This window comes from Nerophis lumbriciformis, linkage group LG17, assembly GCF_033978685.3.
Source record: "Nerophis lumbriciformis linkage group LG17, RoL_Nlum_v2.1, whole genome shotgun sequence".
NCBI classification, from domain to species: Eukaryota; Metazoa; Chordata; class Actinopteri; order Syngnathiformes; family Syngnathidae; genus Nerophis; species Nerophis lumbriciformis.
The window spans coordinates 15,274,995-15,297,780 of NC_084564.2; the positions used below are offsets into that span (position 1 = coordinate 15,274,995).

The 22,786-nt window shown below is 38.7% G+C and overlaps 1 protein-coding gene across 1 annotated transcript in view; it reads left to right on the top strand.

Moving 5' to 3' along the window:
- Positions 1 to 22,786, top strand: part of nectin3a (nectin cell adhesion molecule 3a) — a 54,373-nt gene that overhangs the window by 4,294 nt on the left and 27,293 nt on the right. Inside the window, exon 2 of the mRNA XM_061972080.2 lies at positions 20,102 to 20,449. Coding sequence (XP_061828064.2) covers positions 20,102 to 20,449 — 348 coding nt within the window. The remainder of the gene's footprint in view (positions 1 to 20,101; positions 20,450 to 22,786) is intronic.

Sequence of the window (22,786 nt, forward strand, 5' to 3'; positions counted from 1 at the left end):
TAAGGCCATATTGCGATACACGATATATATCTCGATATTTTGCCTTAGCCTTGAATGAATACTTGATGCATATAATCACAGCAGTATGATGATTCTATGTGTTTTGATTGATTGATTGAGACTTTTATTAGTAGGTTGCACAGTGAAGTACATATTCCGTACAATTGACCACTAAATGGTAACACCCGAATAAGTTTTTCAACTTGTTTAAGTCGGGGTCCACTTAAATTGATTCATGATACAGATATATACTATCAGATATATACTATCATCATAATACAGTCATCACACAAGATAATCACATTGAATTATTTACATGATTTATAATCCGGGGTGTGGAGGGGGGCGCCGGATGTAAGTGTCAAAAAGACAACTAAAAGAGTTTGATATGAGAATAAATCTAAAGTTAAAATATAGGGTAGAAATGCACCCATTTGCAGGAAATGTAGTCTTGATTTTCAAAATTTTCTTTCAAGGCTTGCATGTCTACATTAAAACATTCTTCTTCATACTGCATTAATATATGCTACTTTTAAACTTTCATGCAGAGAGGGAAATCACAACTAAAAAAAATCACTATTTTTTTCATACGGTGTTGATGTGGAAATGTTTGCCTCGGCGATGGTGTGGACGTGTGGCACCGAATGGAGATAAGCGTCTCGACAGACCTTACAATATTTGAACAATGATGACGAAAACTGTTTTCTCTGTCGTGTCCGTGTGTCGAAAATTGTTATGCGCTTATTTTTTTATTTGATTTTGTGCGTGGCATATATTTGCCGTGCGCAGAGGACGTTTGAGCAGGTGCGCACCTTAGCGGCTGCGCTAGCATCGCAGCTAACGTTAGCCATGCTGCTACCTCGCTCTCTGCTGGGAGAGGGCGTATACGTATGTGACGTATGACGTGACAGTATGTGACGTGTGTAAGAAGGTGCGTTCGCTGTCTGTGAGAGGGAGACACAGGAAAGAGTGAGAAGAGCCTGTCGTGTAATGCCAGCAGCTAAAAGCAACTGCGTGAGAATCCACAGACCTGTGGATGTGTTGAAGGTGTGCTGGAAAATGCGGAACGGAAATTACGGAGCAGCAGAAAAGTGGAATGTATTATTTAAATCGGTGCGTTAGAAAACACGGACCAGAGTTTTTTTTTAAACTGGATCTGGATCGGCATTTTCCCATGCCTTGCCGATACGCATTTTTTTTGCAAATATCGGCGGCCGATCCGATCCAAATATCGGATCGGGACATCCCTAGCAACCGGCGCAATCGACGTCGAGTGGATCTAGTTAATAGTGTGAGAGTCCAGTCCATAGTGGAACATAGAGTCCATAAAACAATAAAATGTTCCTCGTAGTACAAGAGAATATGAATATACAATGAACAAGGTATTGATTTAAAAATTCAGGGAGTATTATCCCCACAATTACAACCACTTTTTACTCTTTTGTCATTGCAATGAATAACACACAAGGGTGCCACTGTCTCATTCCAACATTTCTTTTTTGAATGTTGTTTTTTTTAAACGAGGAACTTAACTTAAATCAGGGGTTTTTAACCTTTTTGACCCCGGTGCCCAACTTTTCCACAACACAGGGGACCGGTGCCCACTCAAATATTAACACTGAATTAGTAATCTTGATCTTGATTTTAATCATATTCAGTAATTACATCTAACCTACTTACAGTTTACAACCTTGTCAAATGATATAAAAACCTTGTTAATTACAAAAATATTATCATGGCTTAGGTTAGGCTGATCACAAAAATAAGTATTAATCATATATACTGCAAAAGAAGGAGCTTGTAAAAATTGATGAAAAATATATTTTCCTAGAATTATTCGGTCCTAAAAAAAATACATTTTAATCAAATGAATAATGAGTAATAATATGTATGTTTCTTGAATAAACTGTCAAAACTTAATTGCAAATCAAAATACAGCTTTACCACTTAAGTGTATAATTTTGGAACCTAAAAAACTTTTCTCTGACTTAAGCTCCAGACTTCTTCTGTTTGTTTGATATTTTCATTACTGCCACATGTGGTGGAAATGTGTATTACAACTGAATATCGCTGCGGCCCATAAGGACCACAGCTTAGAAAGAGATATTTTTGGCGGCCCTCTAGGGGACGATGAGCCTTATGGTTAAGAAACACTGAGTGAAATCTGTACCTGTGGCCGAGCAAAAAGTGGACTTTTAAATTGTCAGTATTGTGAATTGATGTATTTGATGTAAATAAAGTAGTAAAAAGATTGATTAAGTGTTCCTCTCACTCCAGTCAAGTCGGTCCATGGACTCAAAAATATTTGGAACTACTGTTTTAGCATAAGGAGTTAACGTTCATCCTAAAGAGTGATGGTCCCTCAAAAAAACATAAGAGAAATTAGACAGAAATAAAATATGAAGTTTGCGAGTTTGAATGCCAGGATGCAGATGGTTTGACTGACTGAGGGAAGGCAGCATAGACTCCTCTGCTTCAGGCATGAAGGATGGCAGGGGGAAATGAAGACCCACTCCGGGGGAGGCACTGCAGTCGCAGAGTCTCTGGAAGTATTGACCTGGAGTTGGGCTGAACGCCAGCTGGAGATTCACCCCCTCCTTCCTTCTCCTCTTCATACTTTGTCCCGAGTGGTGCAGCCCGGGGGGGGTTTTGTTCCTACATCCCCGGTCCTAAACTGGAATTACCAGACACAACCAAAGGGGTACAATGTCTGATTGATGTCTGTCTGAATGCTTTTAGGCTACTGAAACTTGAAAACCAAAAAGAAGAAACAAAAAGGTTGAAATCCTAAATGTGTGGTATGTGTGCACGACACTCTTACTTTTCCTTAGGTACACCTGCACAATGATGTCACTAATGAACATGTGTATTATTGTGCTTGTAGTCTGCACTGCGGTAGAACTACACTATGACAGATTAAAAAGGTGTGTGTCATACTTTGGTGACCTTATTTAGCTACATAAGATGTGGGAAATGTTGTAGTTTACCACTGCTGCCTAGACGAGCTGCCACAGAATTGAAAACACTGTAACTCTGTGACCATTTTTGATTATAAACAAGGCAAGTTTGTTGTTCCCCCATGAAAATAGATGGGAGTGAGGTTCCGTGACGAGATTGATCCCTAAACGGGCAGCCAAAGACCTCAAAATGGAAAGAAAATGCTGTAAGAAAAGAAGTCAGGACCATTTTAGATGTTAAACTAACCTCCGTTGTTGTGCATACCGCATTAGTATGCACATTTTAATTAAGTCTGCAACACAAACTGACTGAAAGTGAATCGTGTGAGGTTCCATTGGTTGGCAAATTTAGCAGCTCAATACATCAGCATCCCCTCAACTTTGGCACCCATGAGGGCAATTAAAAAACACTTTTGTATTTTAAAATATAAATGTGAAAATGTGTGTTCAATCTAAAATTCACACAAAATAATCAGGTGTATTTTTCTTTATTTCCTAAAATGACTTTTTATTAGTTGTAGCAACACAACATACGGAGTTTTTATAGTCTTAACACGTTCTGCATATTTGAGGCCACCGTTTGACAGCAAAACTACATGTAATATTCTTAGACAAATACTTTGGATTCGATGAAACCACTTTTATATTGCTGCGTTTGTCAAAGACATTTACTGTCAGACTGCAATTTACACTTCCCAGCAGCATAAAGTAAGGAATTTCCTGATTACATGTGTTTGTCCCTGATCCATAAACCTTTAGCAATGTGCCATACCACGCTCACGTACTTAAATAGTGATTACATTTACGGAATCAAGTTGTTTGATTGTTTGATCTTTGTTTGTATTGTCTAGACTGTTACCACAATTGTCATCTTTGCATGCTGCATAGCATACCTTGTTTTCAGCATGTAACCACAAAATTCGGCATCTTAAATCCACAAACTTTGCTTCCAAACAAGTTAATGATAAATGGGTTGTACTTGTATAGCGCTTTTCTACCTTCAAGGTACTCAAAGCGCTTTGACACTACTTCCACATTTTACCCATTCACACACACATTCACACACTGATGGAGGGAGCTGCCATGCAAGGCGCTAACCAGCACCCATCAGGAGCAAGGGTGAAGTGTCTTGCTCAGGACACAACAGACATGACGAGGTTGGTACTAGGTGGGGATTGAACCAGGGACCCTTGGGTTGCGCACGGCCACTCTTCCACTGCGCCACGCCATTGTAGCTCATTGTCCATTGTCATCCATCCATCCATCCATCCATCCATTTTCTACCGCTTGTCCCTTTCGGGGTCACGGGGGGTGCTGGAGGCTATCTCAGCTGCATTCGTGCACATTTTACTTTGACCAGATAGTTCCCCGAGCACCTAGATTGATACATTATTAGGTTTGGGGGACTCAAACTGAACTACAAAACTCGCTTGGTGTTGTGTTTTGGAACAAAAACCTTCCTAATGGTTAGAGCCTGTGTTGCAGAGGCTGTTGTACAGTAAGCAAGGCAGACAGAATCAGTTAAACTTGACACTGTCATTTTCAGGCTCCTTGCGGCTGGGATTGGGGTTGTTTGAGTCGCAAAGTGGGGATCGATGCTAGTGAGGGCGGGGCCTAAAGCTGTGAGGTCTTTTAATTGAAGACCGTAGGGCGGTTTGGTCTTGTCATGCAACATAATTCACATCTAAATAAATATTACAGTAATGGAGCCACTGAAATTACAGGATTGAAACAGAAATAGATTTTTAGAGGGCAGCGCAGCGACAGAGCAAATTCATTAAGGATTTACTGCTGTTTGATGTGCGTTAATTAAAAACGTTTTTTCAACGTTTTTATGCTGATGTATGATTGTACGGATGGACATTTATAGAAACTGGTTTTAATTATTTTGATAGCTGAATTGTTATTTGAAGTTAATGTTAATAATTTTAGATTGCAGAAAATGCAAAGTACAGGGTGTTTTTTTCACTGTAAAAATCTTGTCCACAAGAAATTATCTACTTTATATTATGTTAATCATTAAACTTTGGTGCAGCAGTAGGAAGCTCAAGTTTGAGACTCTGAGCTAAACTTCTTGACATGTTTATGCATTTACTGGCTCTTAAGTATGGATTCTTGCTGAAAAAATATGCATGTCAACAAAGGAAAATTCCAGACGGTTAGTATTGTTGTTTGAAATTTTAAATATTATAAAACCGTAATTGAGTAACACAAGTTAAAAACACTTTATTAGCTTAAATGTTGCATCATTACAAGACAACTTAACGTTTAAAAAAAAAATTACTTGGTTAAAGATTTCAGTGTGTAAATAAGTACTTTTTGAGCACCTTCAACAATACCTTGATAAGTAATGATAACTGTGATCATTTTGGCCACTATAACCGTGATGTGAAATTTTTGTATCGTTATTTCTCCAATATCAACATATGAACACTTGCTCTAAAGATAACAAAGTTGAAGGAGAGGGTGCTAGCTTTTCTAGCCAGGGTAACCTCCCTCCATGCACTTTAATCAGTTAGTTTTGCATACATACAGTATACCGTATGACAATAAACGTATTAGTTTTTAGTCCAAACTGGTCCTGCACCAAATATCACTCGTCGTGTTAACCCTTTGTTTTGTTCTAGTCAGTCCATTTAGGGAGCAAGCCTACTATCTACTGAATCCTGAGACTTTGCAGTATGTTTGTATTAGCATTTTCCTGACACTGTGCCTAACTGTAGCTAGTTTTGAGAAATTTGTATCACTGACAAAAGAAATAGACCACTAATAAATATTTACTGCCGAGAATGCAGGTTGTCTATATGATAGGGATTTCACATCTATCAAATTCTGCTATCAACTTTTGCATTCTTGACTATCAAAACCTGCTCAGTCTTTTATGACTCTCGTCCCTGCACTGAATAGACCATTGGCAAGTGTTATTTGTCACCGGAGGAAGTTTTAGCGTAAACATCTCTGGCCTCAGCTGTTGCATTCATCTGATCTTCTCCTATGACCTTTTTTAATCTCAGCTGTGAGGCATCAGACTGCAAATCTTGATCTCATTAAAACACATGCAGCGTTTTGTTTGTGGAGGAAAGCCCATCAGCAGATGACTGTCGCTTTATTGTGGGACCTGCTGGCGGAGTGTGGAGCTTCACAGCGTTTAGCGGCTTGTGGTCCCCAGCTTCTGTAGGACTCCACCTATTGCTTCGCCTTTGCTGACAGATGTGACTGTAAAGTGCTCCACAGGGAAAACTGCTCCCTGGTGGTCCATTGGTGAATTTAGAGTTGTATCTTATCTGTGTTAGGACACTGGCTACAATAAATAAGAAGACAATAACGGCTGTGATTTATAGATCATGCTGATGAATAAAAGCAGAAGTAACTGCTTGCACTTTCGCTCTCGACTTCACCCCAAAATGTTTTTGCGCTAATCGTTTAAAGATACTAAGCAGAGTTCCTAACTTGACCGGTCAAATTAATTCCTTACGTAAAGTGTGTCTAATGATAGATGATGTCACATCTTTCATTGGCCCTCCTGTCATTAAAAAAAAAGTGCCTGGCAACTCAGTGTGTGTATGCTGAAAAACACATGGCTGGCCAGGCTTTACTGCACGCACAAAAGTCATATGTTGCAGCTGTATTCTGACCATGAACTTCCAGTTTCACCTGATCTCACCCCAACTGTGTCTTGTCTTGTTAAACCTTTAGCTTTTGATTGTTCTGAATACTTAATTGCTTAATTGGACCAGCTTCTGTCTGCCAGTTCTTTATCTAGATCAGATTTGTTTATATGCTGGGTGCATAGAAATCTTTTTTGTCTGTTGTAGGAAATTAATGGCCTCTTTTTGTCTAGCTGACTGACTTTAAGTATTTTTTATGTGTAAGCTAACTCTTCTGCATCACTAAACACAAAATCTGTATTATTTTCTAAAACATTCACATCTATGGTGTAGCCTGTGCTATTATTTTTCTGACAAATACATTGTTTTGGGGTGCTGGTATTAAATCCCAAAGTTTCACCCATATATGACGGATTGACTTGAAATTGCTCGTACAGCTCAATGTGCTCTACAAAACAATCATGCTTACTTCAGAATGTAATGCTGAATCACTGCAATCACCTCTGAAGGACTCACAAGCAGATATGTGTAAAATTTTATTTTAGCAAGTTTAATTGATACTCGTGGATACCATGAAATAAAACTTCTCTGCAGGGGCACAGCCAGAACTTAACGTACGGCCTTTTAAAATAATTGCCCATTTGCCTAAACATTATACAACTTTGAGGATTTGTGTATTACATGTAAGCTAAAATGTATTTTAAATAATTTTTACCCCAATCTATATGGGACGAAAAAAAATTATGACACATGACTCTGTGTTAATCCTTTGGCAAAGCATATGTAGTTTGGGTCCTGAGAAGAAAACAGGTTTTTCCTTTGGGATTTTTTTTTTCCTTTTTATTCATCATTGTGCTCTGCATCTGATTTTTAGTAAATAACAGAGCCACAGTGGCAAGTGTAGGTTTTTGGATGACAAAAAGTGTGACACATCTTTGTGTTTTGGACTTTCCGTTAGGCTAATCAGGAGTTAGTGGATAATTGATAGAGAAGGACAAGCTTTTGTGTCCCTCGTAATGAATTTAACCCACATGCACATGATTGTACAGACAGAGGCTCACTGTAAAACACAACTACACGGTAAAAATGGCTTGCATGTATTTCCATAGTTTCCCTGTTGCGAATGGCCCTTTTTTGCCTGCTGTTTAAAGGGTTTAGATTTTTTTTTCCACCTTCTGAAAGCAGCATCCCAGCATGCTCCTGATGCTAGGATCAGTTGAACACACTATGGTTTCATCGTTTATATTAAAGAGAGGTATAAATGCGAGGATGTGCAGAGTCAGCAGAATCCTCCCCAGGAGAGGTGCAAGGGGTTATGGGAAACAGGTGTGGCATCTATTCAGTCCTATTCGGTCCAGTCATTCAGCTGTCAGGTGGTTAGTGTGTTTGGGTTGTGCGCACAGTCAGTTGTAAGGACCGACACGCCCCTGCCACCCAAGTGGGAGATTATTAACGGCCATCAGTCAAATACTGAGAAACGCTGACTGTAGCAATTGAGCTTGTTGTGTTGTCTCATTTTCCAGTGGCACATCCCCACTGTATGGCCGCTACTCAAGGCAATAGAACCACTTGGCGGTCACATACATCTTAACAGTTTACAGAGAAAAGACAGAAAGTGTGGCAAGCACTCTCCATGAATGACAGGTCCAAAACCATAAGAAGCAGGAAATGTTCGCAGCATGCATTATTTACTACAGTGTTTAGCAGTCCAAAACATTTCCCATTGTAGTCAGGAGGCGGCAATTCCTGCATTTCTGAATAAATGTCCGCTGTTTCCTTTGATGAAAGTATAACACGGTTGGATTAGTCATATAGAGAGTTTAATGTGACCAAGTTGTGTAGTTTTCCACCTCATGGTTGGAAATGCCAAGCAGAGTGGAAATTATAGTCCCCTAGCTTAGATTGCTGTGGTTGTGTTTGTTCAGCAGCCCCGGTCCGTGAGACAGATGTACTGTGGTAATGGCCTCAATAAGAATATGTTTAAATATACCTACACTGGTTTTTGGCCAGTTTAATATTCCCCCTGCTCTACTTCACATGAACCCACCATATTTAATTTTCTGTGCTACAGTAGTAGCTGAATGCAGTGCCCTTTTCCCCTCACCCACTTGTGGTCAATGGGAAGACATAATAGTTCTAAAGGAGTGCATACACTGTTAAAACATTAATAAGCTGTGCACTCAGGATCTGTCAGAGCGACTATAAATGGGCTCCCTTTGTGTACTCAAAATATTTGTCTTCTACATCCCAGTAATCTTTTTAATATGGCACCACTAGTTCAAACCAGACATGTAACCTGAGTCTGAGAATAATACAGTCGCAGTACACCAATATTCCTCTTGTTTCTAAATACGAACAAGTCAGAGGTGTACTTGTGTTCAGGAGCTGATTCTGTTCAATCCTGTTTCAGCAAAAAAAAATAAAAAATCTGTCAAATACTAGGGTTTTTGGCATCATAGGCACACACTCTGTCACTTAAGACTGTTTTCTTTCCACTATGTCCGAAGTGGCACTGGATCTGTTTGGGTGAAACCAAGCGTAAATTTATGGGTGTCATTCATCTTTTTAAGTGCTGGGAAAAATTGTTGTCTCAGAGAAAGTGAACTCCCTCTGACCAGGCGGAATAATATTGGTGCGATGCCACGCTTAAACCAGACTACTCTTTTTGACTCACCACTGTATAGATGGAGGTTTTTGTTTGGCGGTTTGACTTCCTTCCCGTGAGCCCAAATGGGCAGAGACACCGATTTGCTTGTTTCCTCTTTTTGGTTGGCCTTGGAAATTGAAAATTAAAAAAAATGTTTATGAAAAAAAACTTACAATGTTTTCCTAACTCTGCAAGTGTGCTATTCTACTAGTTAAACAACTACCACAATGCTATTGAATAACCTTAACATTGACAACTGGAAAGTTTTTCTATCCGATGTGTCTGTGACTTTATACAACTGGATACTATTGGGAGGGGGTTGTCACACAAGGGATCTGAAATAGGACAATCATGGGAAAGATTCAAAAGGAAAACAATGTAGTTCCCAGCTGGGTTTCACTAGTATGTGGGAACATATGTATGCACGTATATTATCCTTGTGTGTAAGTATAATTGCCTAGACTATTTTCCTATTAGCAAGGGCCAGTATTGAATGGTATAATTTATCCAATTTGATAAACATAAAAATGTTTGCATCAGTCTTGAATTTAGGTGCACATGGGATCACTGTTCGATTAGTTGTGTGATGTGAAATAATAACATTTCTCCGCTCTCCGCCTAAACAAAGCTCAACCAGATGCAATTGGCGAGCAAGCGTCCAGCAGCTAGTCCTTTATCATGACAGAGGCTCTTTGTTTGTGCTGTCTTTGTCAGCATGGAGATTTATGGTTGTATAGTTTGTGTTAAGAGGCTGTCCTCTTGGTCTGTAGGATCATTAGTTTGTGAAAGCCCGGGCAAGAGTATCTGATTAGAGCTACCCCAACAGTGGAGTCGTGAAGATTGCATTGCATTCTTTGCACTCATATGTGAGGTAAGGAACACACATTGCCTCTAATTGGGGATCACTCGGTTATCACCAGGGCAACAGCTTGTCTTTTACAAATTGTTTGTGCTTTCTTAAACTTCTTCAGTCTGAGACCAGTTAGCATGGCTGCCATCTATACGTAAAGCATTGTGCGTCCACCCTAAAAATACCACAAACCCCCCTCGACAAACAATACGGCTGGACTCTAGGAATGTTTGCGTTTCCTCGGTACACAAGACATTGTCCGTCATGAGTACCACATCACAGCAGTTGACTCTACACTACCCCCCTGACACTTTGTATGTTGACACTATTATTGATGTAGTCCTGTTCAGCGTCAATCTTTAATCGGATGACAAGGAGGGCGGTGGGCTCCACTTTGCAGTGGGGGGAGCAAAGAGAAAGGACTGCTGAAGAGGACGGTGACAAGTGAAAGACCCGCCTGCCTCCTTTTTTAAAGGCCTGTCACCGTGTATTTGTCTCCGCTGTGAATTAACCCTCTGAAAAACGGCCTCTCGCCCTCCAGGACACAATGCAAGGAAGGAAGGGCAGATTAGAGGTGGTGTACGGCCTAATGTTGTTGTCACCCTGCACAAATATTCTTTATGATAAAGACAAGCTGTATAGGAGGCACTCTGCCACTTGGGCTTTCCTGTCTTTTGCAGACTGTGGGGAGAGAGTTATAGGTCTGGCAAAGATAAAGCCAAAGGTCTGTGCTACTGTGTTAAGCATATAGACATTGTATGTTGGTGTTTTAGCCTCTTTCAGAGAACAACACTAGAACACAATGGCTTTACGTTGCTATTGACCACTGTGTGCACTGTGCACTCACATACCCATCAAAGCCAAGTCAGAGGAATTTGGAATGTCTCATTTGGGGAGTTCTTCTCTCTAAGTTCCCCTGTTAACAACTTGGATAGTACTTGTAGGTCCATTTAAATCACTAAGTCATTTATGAGAGGCATTTTAGTATATGTTCGTCCTTGATCAGAAGCACAGTTCTTAATGGAACGTAATGGATGTTTAATAGTCCGCTTACATTAGCACATACCGGACCAAGAGGCCTCGGGTGCGCACTCTTTTAAACAGTAATGAAACACTGCCCCTCATTATGTCTACCTGCTAGGAGGCAAGAAAGAGGGTGAGGCTGAGGGGCCGGGGCGAGCCTAGCACCCTCCCTGGAGGTTTGCTAACTTTGGACAGAAGCCACTTTTATCCTGACAGTCTGTAATACTGCTGTGAAAACAACCCAAGTGTGAACACCAGTTGGCTTGCTTACACACCACCAGACAGGTTTAAAATATGACCCCCGGTGGGTGATGTGGCCATGTTTCTGCTATTGTGACGTACATTCAGTACATTGTTTCTGCATGCGGTACTAAACCTCACTCCCTTCTGCACGCTTCTTAAGTCTACATTCTTGATTTGTGAGGTCTTTAAATCAATCCCTTACGACCATCTATACAAGATATTTGATAGCATTGTCTTCTTCATCTGCTACTTTTGTGTATTTGACTTGGAATTCTCTCATCCCATTCCGGTCCTTACATACATACCGACCTAATGGAGTGGATCTCCATCCGGATGACGCGCTCCTCTGGGGAGGTGAGCTTCGCAGCCCGGTCAGGTCTGATCCACGGGCGGGTGGAGAATTCAGCTCATCAAGCGGCCCACGTGGAATGTTTGAGCTGGTTTCCAGGCAAAAAGGAAGGTTTTGATTTACCCTTGCGCCACGCGGAGCAGCTTGTCACAATTAGTGATGTCATGAGGGAGAGAAACAAATATGGAGCATTTCTTCAAAGAAAGCGTAGTCTTCCCATGAGTTCATTGTTTCTCCAAGCTTTTTGAAGGGGGTGAAAAGGGCAAAAGTGCAGCTGGTTCTTCCACTTTGGTAGGTTTTGCAGACAAGTATACTTGATGGTTGTACGGCAGGACTACCGCTTTCACCCAGGATAGATACAGTACGTGTGTGACGTAAACAATATTGCGCCATTTGCACTCAAAGCAAAAGTGACTGTTAAACTGTTTTGGGATTGCAAAATCCCCTGCCAAACAGGCGTGATCTCACCTCTGTAACACCTCTATAGGCTTCAAATTGCCAGGTGGAATATTTCCACCCATTCAGTGTCGGCGCCGTTTATAAATTTGAGACAAAATGCCAGGTCAGCAGTTGGTAATGTCTTTTTGTAAAAAAACAACACTGCGCATATGTGCGCCAACTGCTTGTCTGAAGTCTCATCCATCAGTCGTCTTGTGAATGCCCCTTCTGCGGTGCACGTGTTGGGTATAGAATTTGACGTATGTAACTAATGCGATTCTGCTGGACACTGTATATATAATGTATTCTTTACGAGAGAAGAGTCATAAGCCCAGCAGCCCTGTTGTCTCCCATCTGTTTGGTTTTTGAGGAACTTGTGCATGCCAACACTTAAAAGGGAACTGCACTCTTTTTTGGAATTTTGCCTGTCATTCACAATCCTTATGTAAGAGAAGAACACATGTGTTTTTCTTTTTTTGAATGCACTCTAAATAGTAAATACATGCGATCAAAACAATCTTTTCTGCCTATAAAACACTCTAAAAACACCTCCATTAAGATTTTACATACACACTGTAAGTAAATATGTAATGAACCAGCCATATTTATAATAACATGTAATATTTACGTATTTTGATCATTTTAAGCGTTCGTCAGCGCATTAATTTCAAAAACGCATCACGACGTTCGCTGATTATTACTCACTGCAGACTTTGTGAGAGCCAACAAACATCATAATAAAACATCACATACTGTACAATGTCTGCTGTCATTAGGATGCAGACTGCGAGAATGTTCATATATTACCATTTAGATGAAAAATGACTCATAATTCTCACAAAGAAAAAAGGGGGTGGAACCAATTGTCTTTTCGGGTCTTTGTCACCATTCCTTGGTCTAGTTTGGATTCCAAAGTGAACTAACTCGTCAGATTATGTCTTCATCCTTCTACTATCCAGGTGAGAGCCAGTATTTGCGATCTACAATGATCTTTCAAGCTCTGATGACCGCTAAAAGTAGTCTGCGTTAGCGCTTATAATAACAATTTTGCTAATATTTGGTTAATATTCAAGTCACAAAATGTAAATGGAGTATTGTTGCTGCTTTTTTAAAGTTTTTGTAAATGATTTGTGGGCAGAATAAAGGACCTCCCATTGACTCCGTTTCAAGCAGACTTTTATTTACGAGTTAGAATGCATTAAAAAGAAAATACATCCATTGCCATGTCTTTCATAATGATTGTGAACGATTGGCAAAATTCCCAAAAAAGTGGAATTCCCCCTGAATACAATGTGAGAGAGCCTCAGATGTAAGAAAAATAATATGGTTGAGCCCTCCCCCACTCCCAAAAAGCTGATTTTCTGCAGCATATGTTGTGGCGTTTCCTGCTCACCCAACACTTTGTTTACTCTCTCACCAAAGGAACTCAGGCCATCTGCACACAAATGCAATTATTCAAATTTTTTTAATTTTTGTATACATTTGTCCACATTCAAACAGAGTGCAGATTTCCCCCCCAAAAAACCTGTGGCTTAAGCATTTGTAAATGGACAGGAAAAACTGTTATTTGTGTGTCATAAGAAATGTGCGACAAGAACTGCAGTTGTTGATTATTTTAGATATTGAGAAATCTATTGATCAGTTTGTTTGAATAATTGAGCAATTGGATAAAACACAGCGTGGATGTGTGTTTTAAAGAAAATCATCCATCCATTTTCTACCGCTTTTCCCTTTTGGAGTCGCGGGGGGTGCTGTAGCAAATATTAGAAATAAACAAGCATTTCTGATTGCCATGAATTTCATTATTTTTCTCTAATCAACATTGGAATGGAATGGAAGCAGTCGGAGCCATGACGTCATTACGTCTATTGAGTTCATTTGGACCAAGATAAATAACCATCCAAAAAGTGTCAATAATACTCCATTTACATTTCGTGACCTGAATATATTGTTATCATTAGCGCTAACGTTAAGGACCTACATTTAGCGGCACATTGATCAGAGAGAGGCAACTTCCTTAATGAGCCTTTATTGACATCATCAGCTGGTGAGCTGCTTTCTCGCCTCGGAGCTTATGAAAGTTAATTTTAGATTATGAATCATGTCTCTCATCTTGATAGTAAAATAATGTGGACATAAACTGAGAAGTTGGTCAACTTTGACAGCCAATTTAGACCCAGAGATGGCGAGAAAGACACTGGTTTATGTCCACCCCTTTTTTTTTTAATTATTCGCAAGGACTGGGACATTTTTATCTAAACAGTGATATATCAACATCCTAACGGCATCCCAGTGAGAGCATACTTTGTATTGTAAGTTATGTCTTATTATGTTTGTTGCTCTCATGAAGTCTGCACGAGTTGTTGTTGTTAAAGTAAAAAGTAAACGTAGTGATGCATCTATGAAATTAAAATGTCGCTGTATGTGTTAAATGAGCAAGATAAGTAAATATTACATGTTATAATGAAAGCACATGTTACTAGATTACATATACACTATAGCATGTATATAAAAACTTAATGGAAGTGTTTGGATGTTTTAAGCGCTTTATAGGCGGAATAGAGTGACTCACCTATGCTTTATTGTAAGTGAACTTTTGCTCGCATTTATTTACTATTTAGAATACATAAAAAAAGAAAAATGTGTGTGTTCTTGTCTTACTAAGGATTGTGAATGATAGGTAAAATTCCAAGAAAAAAGTGCAGTAACCCTTTAACATGAGTGCATCAATGAAATTGTTTTTAATTCAAATAAAAATGTCTGCTTTTCGCCACCACGAACCGCCACTATTGCAGCGGCCGCGTGGAAACTATGTCTGCAAATTTAAAGTTCCAGGCACTTGATGCGGGCTGGATTTGATAAATTTTTATTAGCGACATCTATTTAAGAATAAATCAAAGGAAAGTAATATAAATCAAAGCTTTTTTCTAATCAAATCGCTTAATGCTCTAGTCTAGTATTTAAATTGTATTTAAGAAGAGAACACGAGTTAAGTTATTGACTTACGGGGGTTTAAGTTTGGTCTCCTTGCAAGTGTGGGCCGATTGAACGATAAGATTGTACTCTACATCTAATAATATATTAAATAATATAAATAATGCACAAGCAAGTCAGCTTTTTCAGGTTTCTACTTGCTCAAAATTATAAATGACATCCAGGGAACATGATACAAATTGTGAACATAAGAAATAGCCTTTAAAAAAGTGTTTTTTTCTTGATTTTTTAAAGTTGAAAATCTGTAGACCTAATACACAGCCCCAGAACGCCACCATTTATTATCTATCCATCTATCCATCCATCCATCCATTTTCTACCGCTTGTCCCTTTTGGCCTGTTTTAAGTTTTAAACTGTGTAAAAAAATAGGTTGCAAAGCACAGGATGATAATCTCTACCAGACATTTTCCGAGCTTGCATGTTTTCTCCATGAACCGCTGTAGCAGCTTTTATTCAGCGCATTGCTTACATTTGATTTTCCAGACGTATTTTTAGGTAATATTTCACGGTTCTCGTTCGCTGTACTACTCTTCACAGTCTTGTTGATGACATTGCCAAGTTTCCCTCCCAGCCTCTTCCTGGCTGTAGGTGTCCCATGCAGAGGACCATCTGTCTCTCTCTCCTCCCCCTAACGGTCAGGGTGGAGTCCACTTATGGCTCCACCACCCTTTTTCCTCTCTCTGTGTTTATGTACATGCTCCCCATATGCCTACTGTAAAGCAAACAGCACATTGCATGCATGAGAGCTCGTGTTTCTCTCTGTGCTTACACAGGCATGAAAGCGGACACGTTCTGAGAAAGCAAGAAGTCGTACGGTAGCAGTTGGAGCGTCGGGTCAGGTGGCTGCAGCAGTGTGTCGGGCACATGTGTGGGCGCACGTGTCTGCGTACTTCAAAACAATGTCCCGGGTGTGATAACCATGCGCAGTCTTGCCAATGCATGCTGTTTAGTATTAACCTAAACATGTTTAATGGTATATTATGGAGATGCACTTGTAACATGTTGGCAAGCAGCTGTTCTTGTCAGCTCCCATTGCTGTGAAGTGGAGAATGTCAAAGAAAATCTGACCTTGGTTGTCCCTCTTGTAAAGGTAAACACATGCACTGTTCTTTTTATAAGTACCATAATAGTACTTAAAGTAAGAACCCCTTCTTTCAAATGAAGCCAAAAAAAAGAGTTATTAGGTCAAAAAGTGGATAACACAATGTAGGCGTATACAAGAGTCCCACAGAAACTATTTTGACAACATCGAGTGTGCTGGCGGGGGAAAAAATCAGGAAAGCCCGAGTATTATAGCAGGGCTGGCAAGTTGACAGATACAGATACACAATTCAACCTACGTTTATAGCACTGAGTAGCCATTCAAACATAATGTCTGACTGCACGGTCACACACTTAGCCTTTATTTTGGAAGAGAGAAAGCGTGTGTTTTGTGTATTGTGTGCATGTGTGCATGTGTGTGCGTGTGTCTGTGTGTGTAATCAGTGAAATTACAGGGGACGTACGGGGGGAGCTTCAGCCTCCCTGGCTCTGGTCCTCACAAAGCCAAGCTAGCATTGCTGTGGCTTACCACTCACATTCATGCCAAAAAAAAAAAAAAATACCAGCCAGTGCACCACTTTTATACTTAAAAAAAATAAAAATACAATTTATGGAGCACACATCCGAGACGACGCACAAGAGAGCAGATTGATGGTTCCCAAATTTAACTAACTTAACTGACTGTAAACATGTCAGCGCAGCTAAAACAGAAAAATATCTTGTCTGTAATCCATGTTTTACTTTATGGGCCTAAAGTACTTTTGAGTAAGAATCCACTGAATGAATAATGAATGCTGTTTTAATAAAATGTTAAATATGAGTACAAATAAATATGCATTTTAACTTATTTTTTATTACATTTATACCCAGATCATTTTCGTGGATTGCATATTACACTTTAAATACATGGTCAAAGACAACCACAATGTATCCCACCAGACATCTTGATTTTCCTCCAATACGCAAGTGCATAATAACCAAATTATAAGGCAGTTTGTTGGCAGAAAATGTCAAGTTTGTCCAAATTAAAGGCAATATCATTTTTCTCACGCTCGATGCTCAGAAATGGACTCATATGACCGTTTTAAACATAAATAAAAAGTACATTTTTAATCATGGGGATCTCACACGTTTTTAGCCCATATAAACATTATTGTTAGACTCCTTAAAAAAAGAAACTAACTTTGAAGTGTCTTTCTCCTGTTCTTTGTGGGTGGTCCCCAAAGCACAAATGAAAATATGGAAATATTTGATAGAAATAAAAATAAATATTGAAAATGATTTCTTTATGCATACTGTGTCGTATGATATTGACTCAAATATATATAACAATATAGGTAATTATATTCCAATAACGATATACTCCACGAGAAAGTATTTTTTCTTTTGTATATATATATATATATGTATATATATATATATATATATATATATATACATATATATATATATATATATATATATATATATATACATATATATACACACTTGACATGGATGCCAGTTTCGCTGATCTTTTTCCCTTTTTTTTTATACACATTACACATTGTACTCACATTTGATATATAAAGGACAAAACAATTAAAAAAACAATAGGAAGTAATTTTAGTGCCAGCCCTTCTTTTTGACAGTGTATATTAGAGCCATGTCAACACTTAAATTTAGAGATGGTATCTGTAATTTAAGTCGTTAACATCTTGTTAGCGGCTTGTTTTGCAGATTTCCTTTGTTCGGTCGGTGACTGACTCTTTCAATCCAAACCAAAGCTAAACAAAGTCAAATTTTCATTGTTTTTGCCTCCAAATTCTCTTGGGGTTTTGTTGGTTTAGCGCCCATTGTGCTTTCCATCTCTGCGAGTAGAAGACTGCTACATTGTTGACATACATGCGCCGCCGGCTCTCGTCGTAAAGTTCTTTCAAGTGACGTAAAAATGCCACTGCGAAACAGCAGCTGCTGCTGTAGTTACTTTATCCGCAGTTCAGATGTTTAAATTACAATATAAACAATAGAGAATTATAACATACAATAAACCTTTTTATGTTGTAGTACAATATAGGTCTGCTGATTAAATCGATTAATTCAGTTAGAAAAAAGCATTGATTTAGATAATGTTTAAAGAGTGTAACTAATACAAAAGTATCAAATCCAGACCTTATAGAGTGCCCGGAACTTGTAATGAGTGTACATAGTTCCCGCTTAGTCACTACAACAGAGCGCACATGGGAGCGGTGGTGTGCAGGCGCCGTGATCTGTGTGGCGGCGAACAGTGGAGAGCTATAAGAATAAAAAAATGCATTAATGCACTCATGTTAAATGTGCAATTTTAATGTTTTTGATAGGCATTTATTAGAAACATAATTAAGTTTATGACAAGCAGACATTTTATTTTATTGTATCTATTTTCCCTAAAATACGCATTAGGCTGTAAAGTGTGTTTTATCTGATTACTCGATGAATCGAACAACCTAATCAATAGATTACTTAATTACTGAAATAATCGATAACTGCAACCCTAATAAAATATGTATTGTTATATCGCACAGCACTATATGTACGTGATTAAGACAAGTCAAAAGAAAATTGATTACTGCACTCACTCCTAGTCTGAGCTGAAACTAGTCAATCCAAATGTACTTGTAAAGCAATTTTTTTTTTTTATTATATAAGATTTAACCTGAACATTAGCAGCGTTGGTTTATGATTAGAGATGCAACAATAAACGGTGTTACTGATAACCGTGGTAAAACTCCCAACGGATAGTATTACCGTTCTAAATTCAAACTATTGAAAACTGTGATTTGTAACTTTATAAACTCACGGACCAGCTAGTGCTAGCTTATATGCTAACATGAATATAAGAGACATTAACGTTTTGACATACCGAGAGATGTCCGATAATATCGGCCTGCCGATAAATGCGTTAAAATGTAATATCGGAAATTATCGGTATTGCTTTTTTTTATTATCGGTATCGTTGTTTTAATTTAATTTAATTTTTATTTTATTTATTTTTTTATTAAATCAACATAAAAAACACAAGATACACTTACAATTAGTGCACCAACCCAAAAAACCTTCCTCCTCCATTTACACTCATTCACACTCATTCACACAAAAGGGTTGTTTCTTTCTGTTATTAATATTCTGGTTCCTACATTATATATCAATATATATCAATACAGTCTGCAAGGGATACAGTCCGTAAGCACACATGATTGTGCGTGCTGCTGGTCCACTAATAGTACTAACCTTTAACAGTTAATTTTACTCATTTTCCTTAATTACTAGTAACTGTTTTTATATTGTTTTACTTTCTTTTGTATTCAAGAAAATGTTTTTAATTTATTTATCTTATTTTATTTTAATAAATTGTTTTTAAAAGTACCTTATCTTCACCATATCTGGTTGTCCAAATTAGGCATAATAATGTGTTAATTCCACGACTGTATATATCGGTATCGGTTGATATCGGTATCGGTAATTAAAGAGTTGGACAATATCGGAATATCGGATATCGGCAAAAAGCCATTATCGGACATCCCTAGACATACCCCAATATAAACTTGTATAATCACATTACTGTCTGAGCAACTAAGATATTCACTTGTGTACATTAAACATACAGGCTTTGCTCTTTTTGTTAAAATATTTCAGTATGTGTTTAAGTACTTTTTGAGCAAATTGAACATTACTGCGATAATAATGATAACCGTAATAATTTTGGTTACAATAACTTTGATATAAAATGTTCATATCGTTACATTCCTATTTGTGATGCAGCTTGTTTGGTCAAATTGAAAAAAAATCAGCATTTAGAGATTAGATTTGCGTATTAGTGTTAATTAAATGGCAATTGTGTGCAGACCTAATAAAGGACAATTTAATCTATTGAACTGTAACCTGTTCACAAAAAAAATAATCAAATCTAATCTCTGTTCATTTCTCTGCAGGTGTGTCCAGTAATCTGGTGGTGGTCCCTGACAAAACGGACGCTGTGCTGGGCAAGAACATTACACTGAGCTGCAGGATCGAGGCGCCCCCTGACCTCATCCTCATCCAGAGCTCCTGGGAGCGTCAACTCCCTTCAGGCAAAGCGATCTTGGCCGTGTTCCACAAAGAGTTTGGAACGTCCATCTCTGCGGACTACGCCAGGCGCATCTCGTTTGTTTCCCCCTCTGTCCACGATGCCAGCATTACCCTTGAAGGAGTCGACATTGCGGATATCGGCTTGTACACCTGCAAAGTGTCGACATTTCCGCTGGGAAATTCCCAAGCGTCCACCAACGTCAACGTATTAGGTAAGTAGTATGCGTCTTTGCATGTATACAAGGGCTGAAGCCTGAACAGGAGTCATTGCACAGATTTACTGACTTTTGTAAGCTGGAGCCCTGTGTGACATTTACTGGCAAGATCTTCGTGGAGGTGGACGTTTCAATGCAGCTAAATGTGTTTGTAGCCGTCACATAAAACACAAGTGGCGCTTATAAAGCTCTGTGTACTTTGTGTATGGAAGCAATACATCTTTCCACTACCTCACAATACGAAGGTCCTGGGTTCGATCCTGCGCTCGGGATCTTTTTGTGTGGAGTTTGCATGTCCTCCCCGTGACTGCGTGGGTTCCCTCCGGGTACTCCGGCTTCCTCCCACTTCCAAAGACATGCACCTGGGGATAGGTTGATTGGCAACACTAAATTGGCCTTAGTGTGTGAATGTGAGTGTGAATGTTGTCTGTCTATCTGTGTTGGCCCTGCGATGAAGTGGTGACTTGTCCAAGGTGTACCCCGCCTTCCGCCCGATTGTAGCTGAGATAGGCTCCAGCGCTCCCCACGACCCCGAAGGGAATAAGCAGTAGAAAATGGATGGATGGATGTTTCTATAAAGCACATTGATCTGACTGCATATTCAACACAAATATTTTAAAAGATGAATTGAAAAGACATAGAACACTGTAAAAATAACATTTGTTGCCTATCCTTGCTTCCTAAAATGAGACTTTACCATGAATTATGATAAATGAATTCCTTCATGAATGTTATATTTTTTATATATTTGTGTTACTCTTTATCCAAACCATACTTTGACTTGATTTTCTTTAAAGACAAAAAAAAGTTACAATTTACACTGACGTATTAGCTGATCATGCAGCCATATATTCCAAGCATTGTTTTGGTTATAAAAAAGATATACTTGAATATCTGTTCATCACAGATATTTTAATTTTCATTTCTAATACAAAGTAGCGTATAGTTTGAACATCTGTCAGTAGACTCACAATGGAAGCGTTAAAAACTACAAGCTACGGGGAGAAGACGAAGTCGAAGTGAAAGCACGTAAATAAGAACGGCCACATAACGATGAATTGAAGGTCAGACAGTCAGAAAGTGTTTCGAAGATGGTCGGTAAAACATAATGGATTCAAAATGTTGACCAAAGAACCACCATTACATGTTATGCAGAGCAAAAGGGAAGTGTTTTAGAAAACATTATAATAGGACCCTTTTAAGATTTCAAAGCAATGTATACATCAATCTGTTGGTAAAAACTATCAATCAATCAATCAAAGTTTACTTATATAGTCCTTAATCACAAATGTCTCAAAGGGCTGCACTAGCCACAACGACATCCTCGGCTCAGATCCCACTTCAGGGCAAAACAAAACTCAACCCAAAGGGAACAACGACAAACCTTGGAAAGGACCGCAGATTTGGGGATCCCCACCTGGGTGACTGGTGCAATGGATGCCGAGTGAATACAGTTAATAATGTGTTAAAAATAATCAAACACAATTGCCCATTCACGAGGCTATTATACGTTTATAGTCATGTACATAGTCATGTACTGTATATTCATTGTTACAAGCGGTCCACTGAAGGCAGCCATAATTGCGATGTGGCTCTCAATAAAAACGAGTTTGACACCCCTGCCCTAACACATTACCCCCTCTGAAATATGTGGAATATTCCACAAGTCACATGGTCCACAGCAAGTAGCATTCTTCAGATGCTCTGTAGGCCATGGCCAGGACCAAAAGTAAGTTCACTCATTTTCAACTATGACTGGGAGGGTTGAGTTATGTCCTCTTACATAAATCATTGAAAAAAAAAATATTTAGAAATGTTAAGAATTATATATATATATATATATATATATATATATATATATATATATATATATATATATATATATATATATATATATATACATACATACACACATTTTTGATTGTAACGTGCATCTTAGTTGTAGTTTTCATTACCAAATTTTGAGGTGTTGTAATCTTCAGGTAAAATCGCTAATGCTAATATTTAGCATGTCTATGCCAAATTCAATGTACTTTTGACCACCTTCTTCTTTCTTCTTGCTTTGTGGAGTGCAGAGTACTTGACTTTTTGTTTACCTGCCAAATGCTTGAGCAGGTGACGTCACTTGCAACAAAGGTATCGAAATATGGCACCATTCGATTTTACGTGAATCGATACCCGGTAGTACCGACGGACTTCTGTCGGTAACTATAAAAGTACTGAATTCAGTATCTATTCTTAAACATGCTGTAATGCCATTTTGTTATAGTTCATGTATTTGCTAATCTTATGCCAAAAAACCCTTCCTGTTAGGTTCAGTTTTGTTACTCAAAT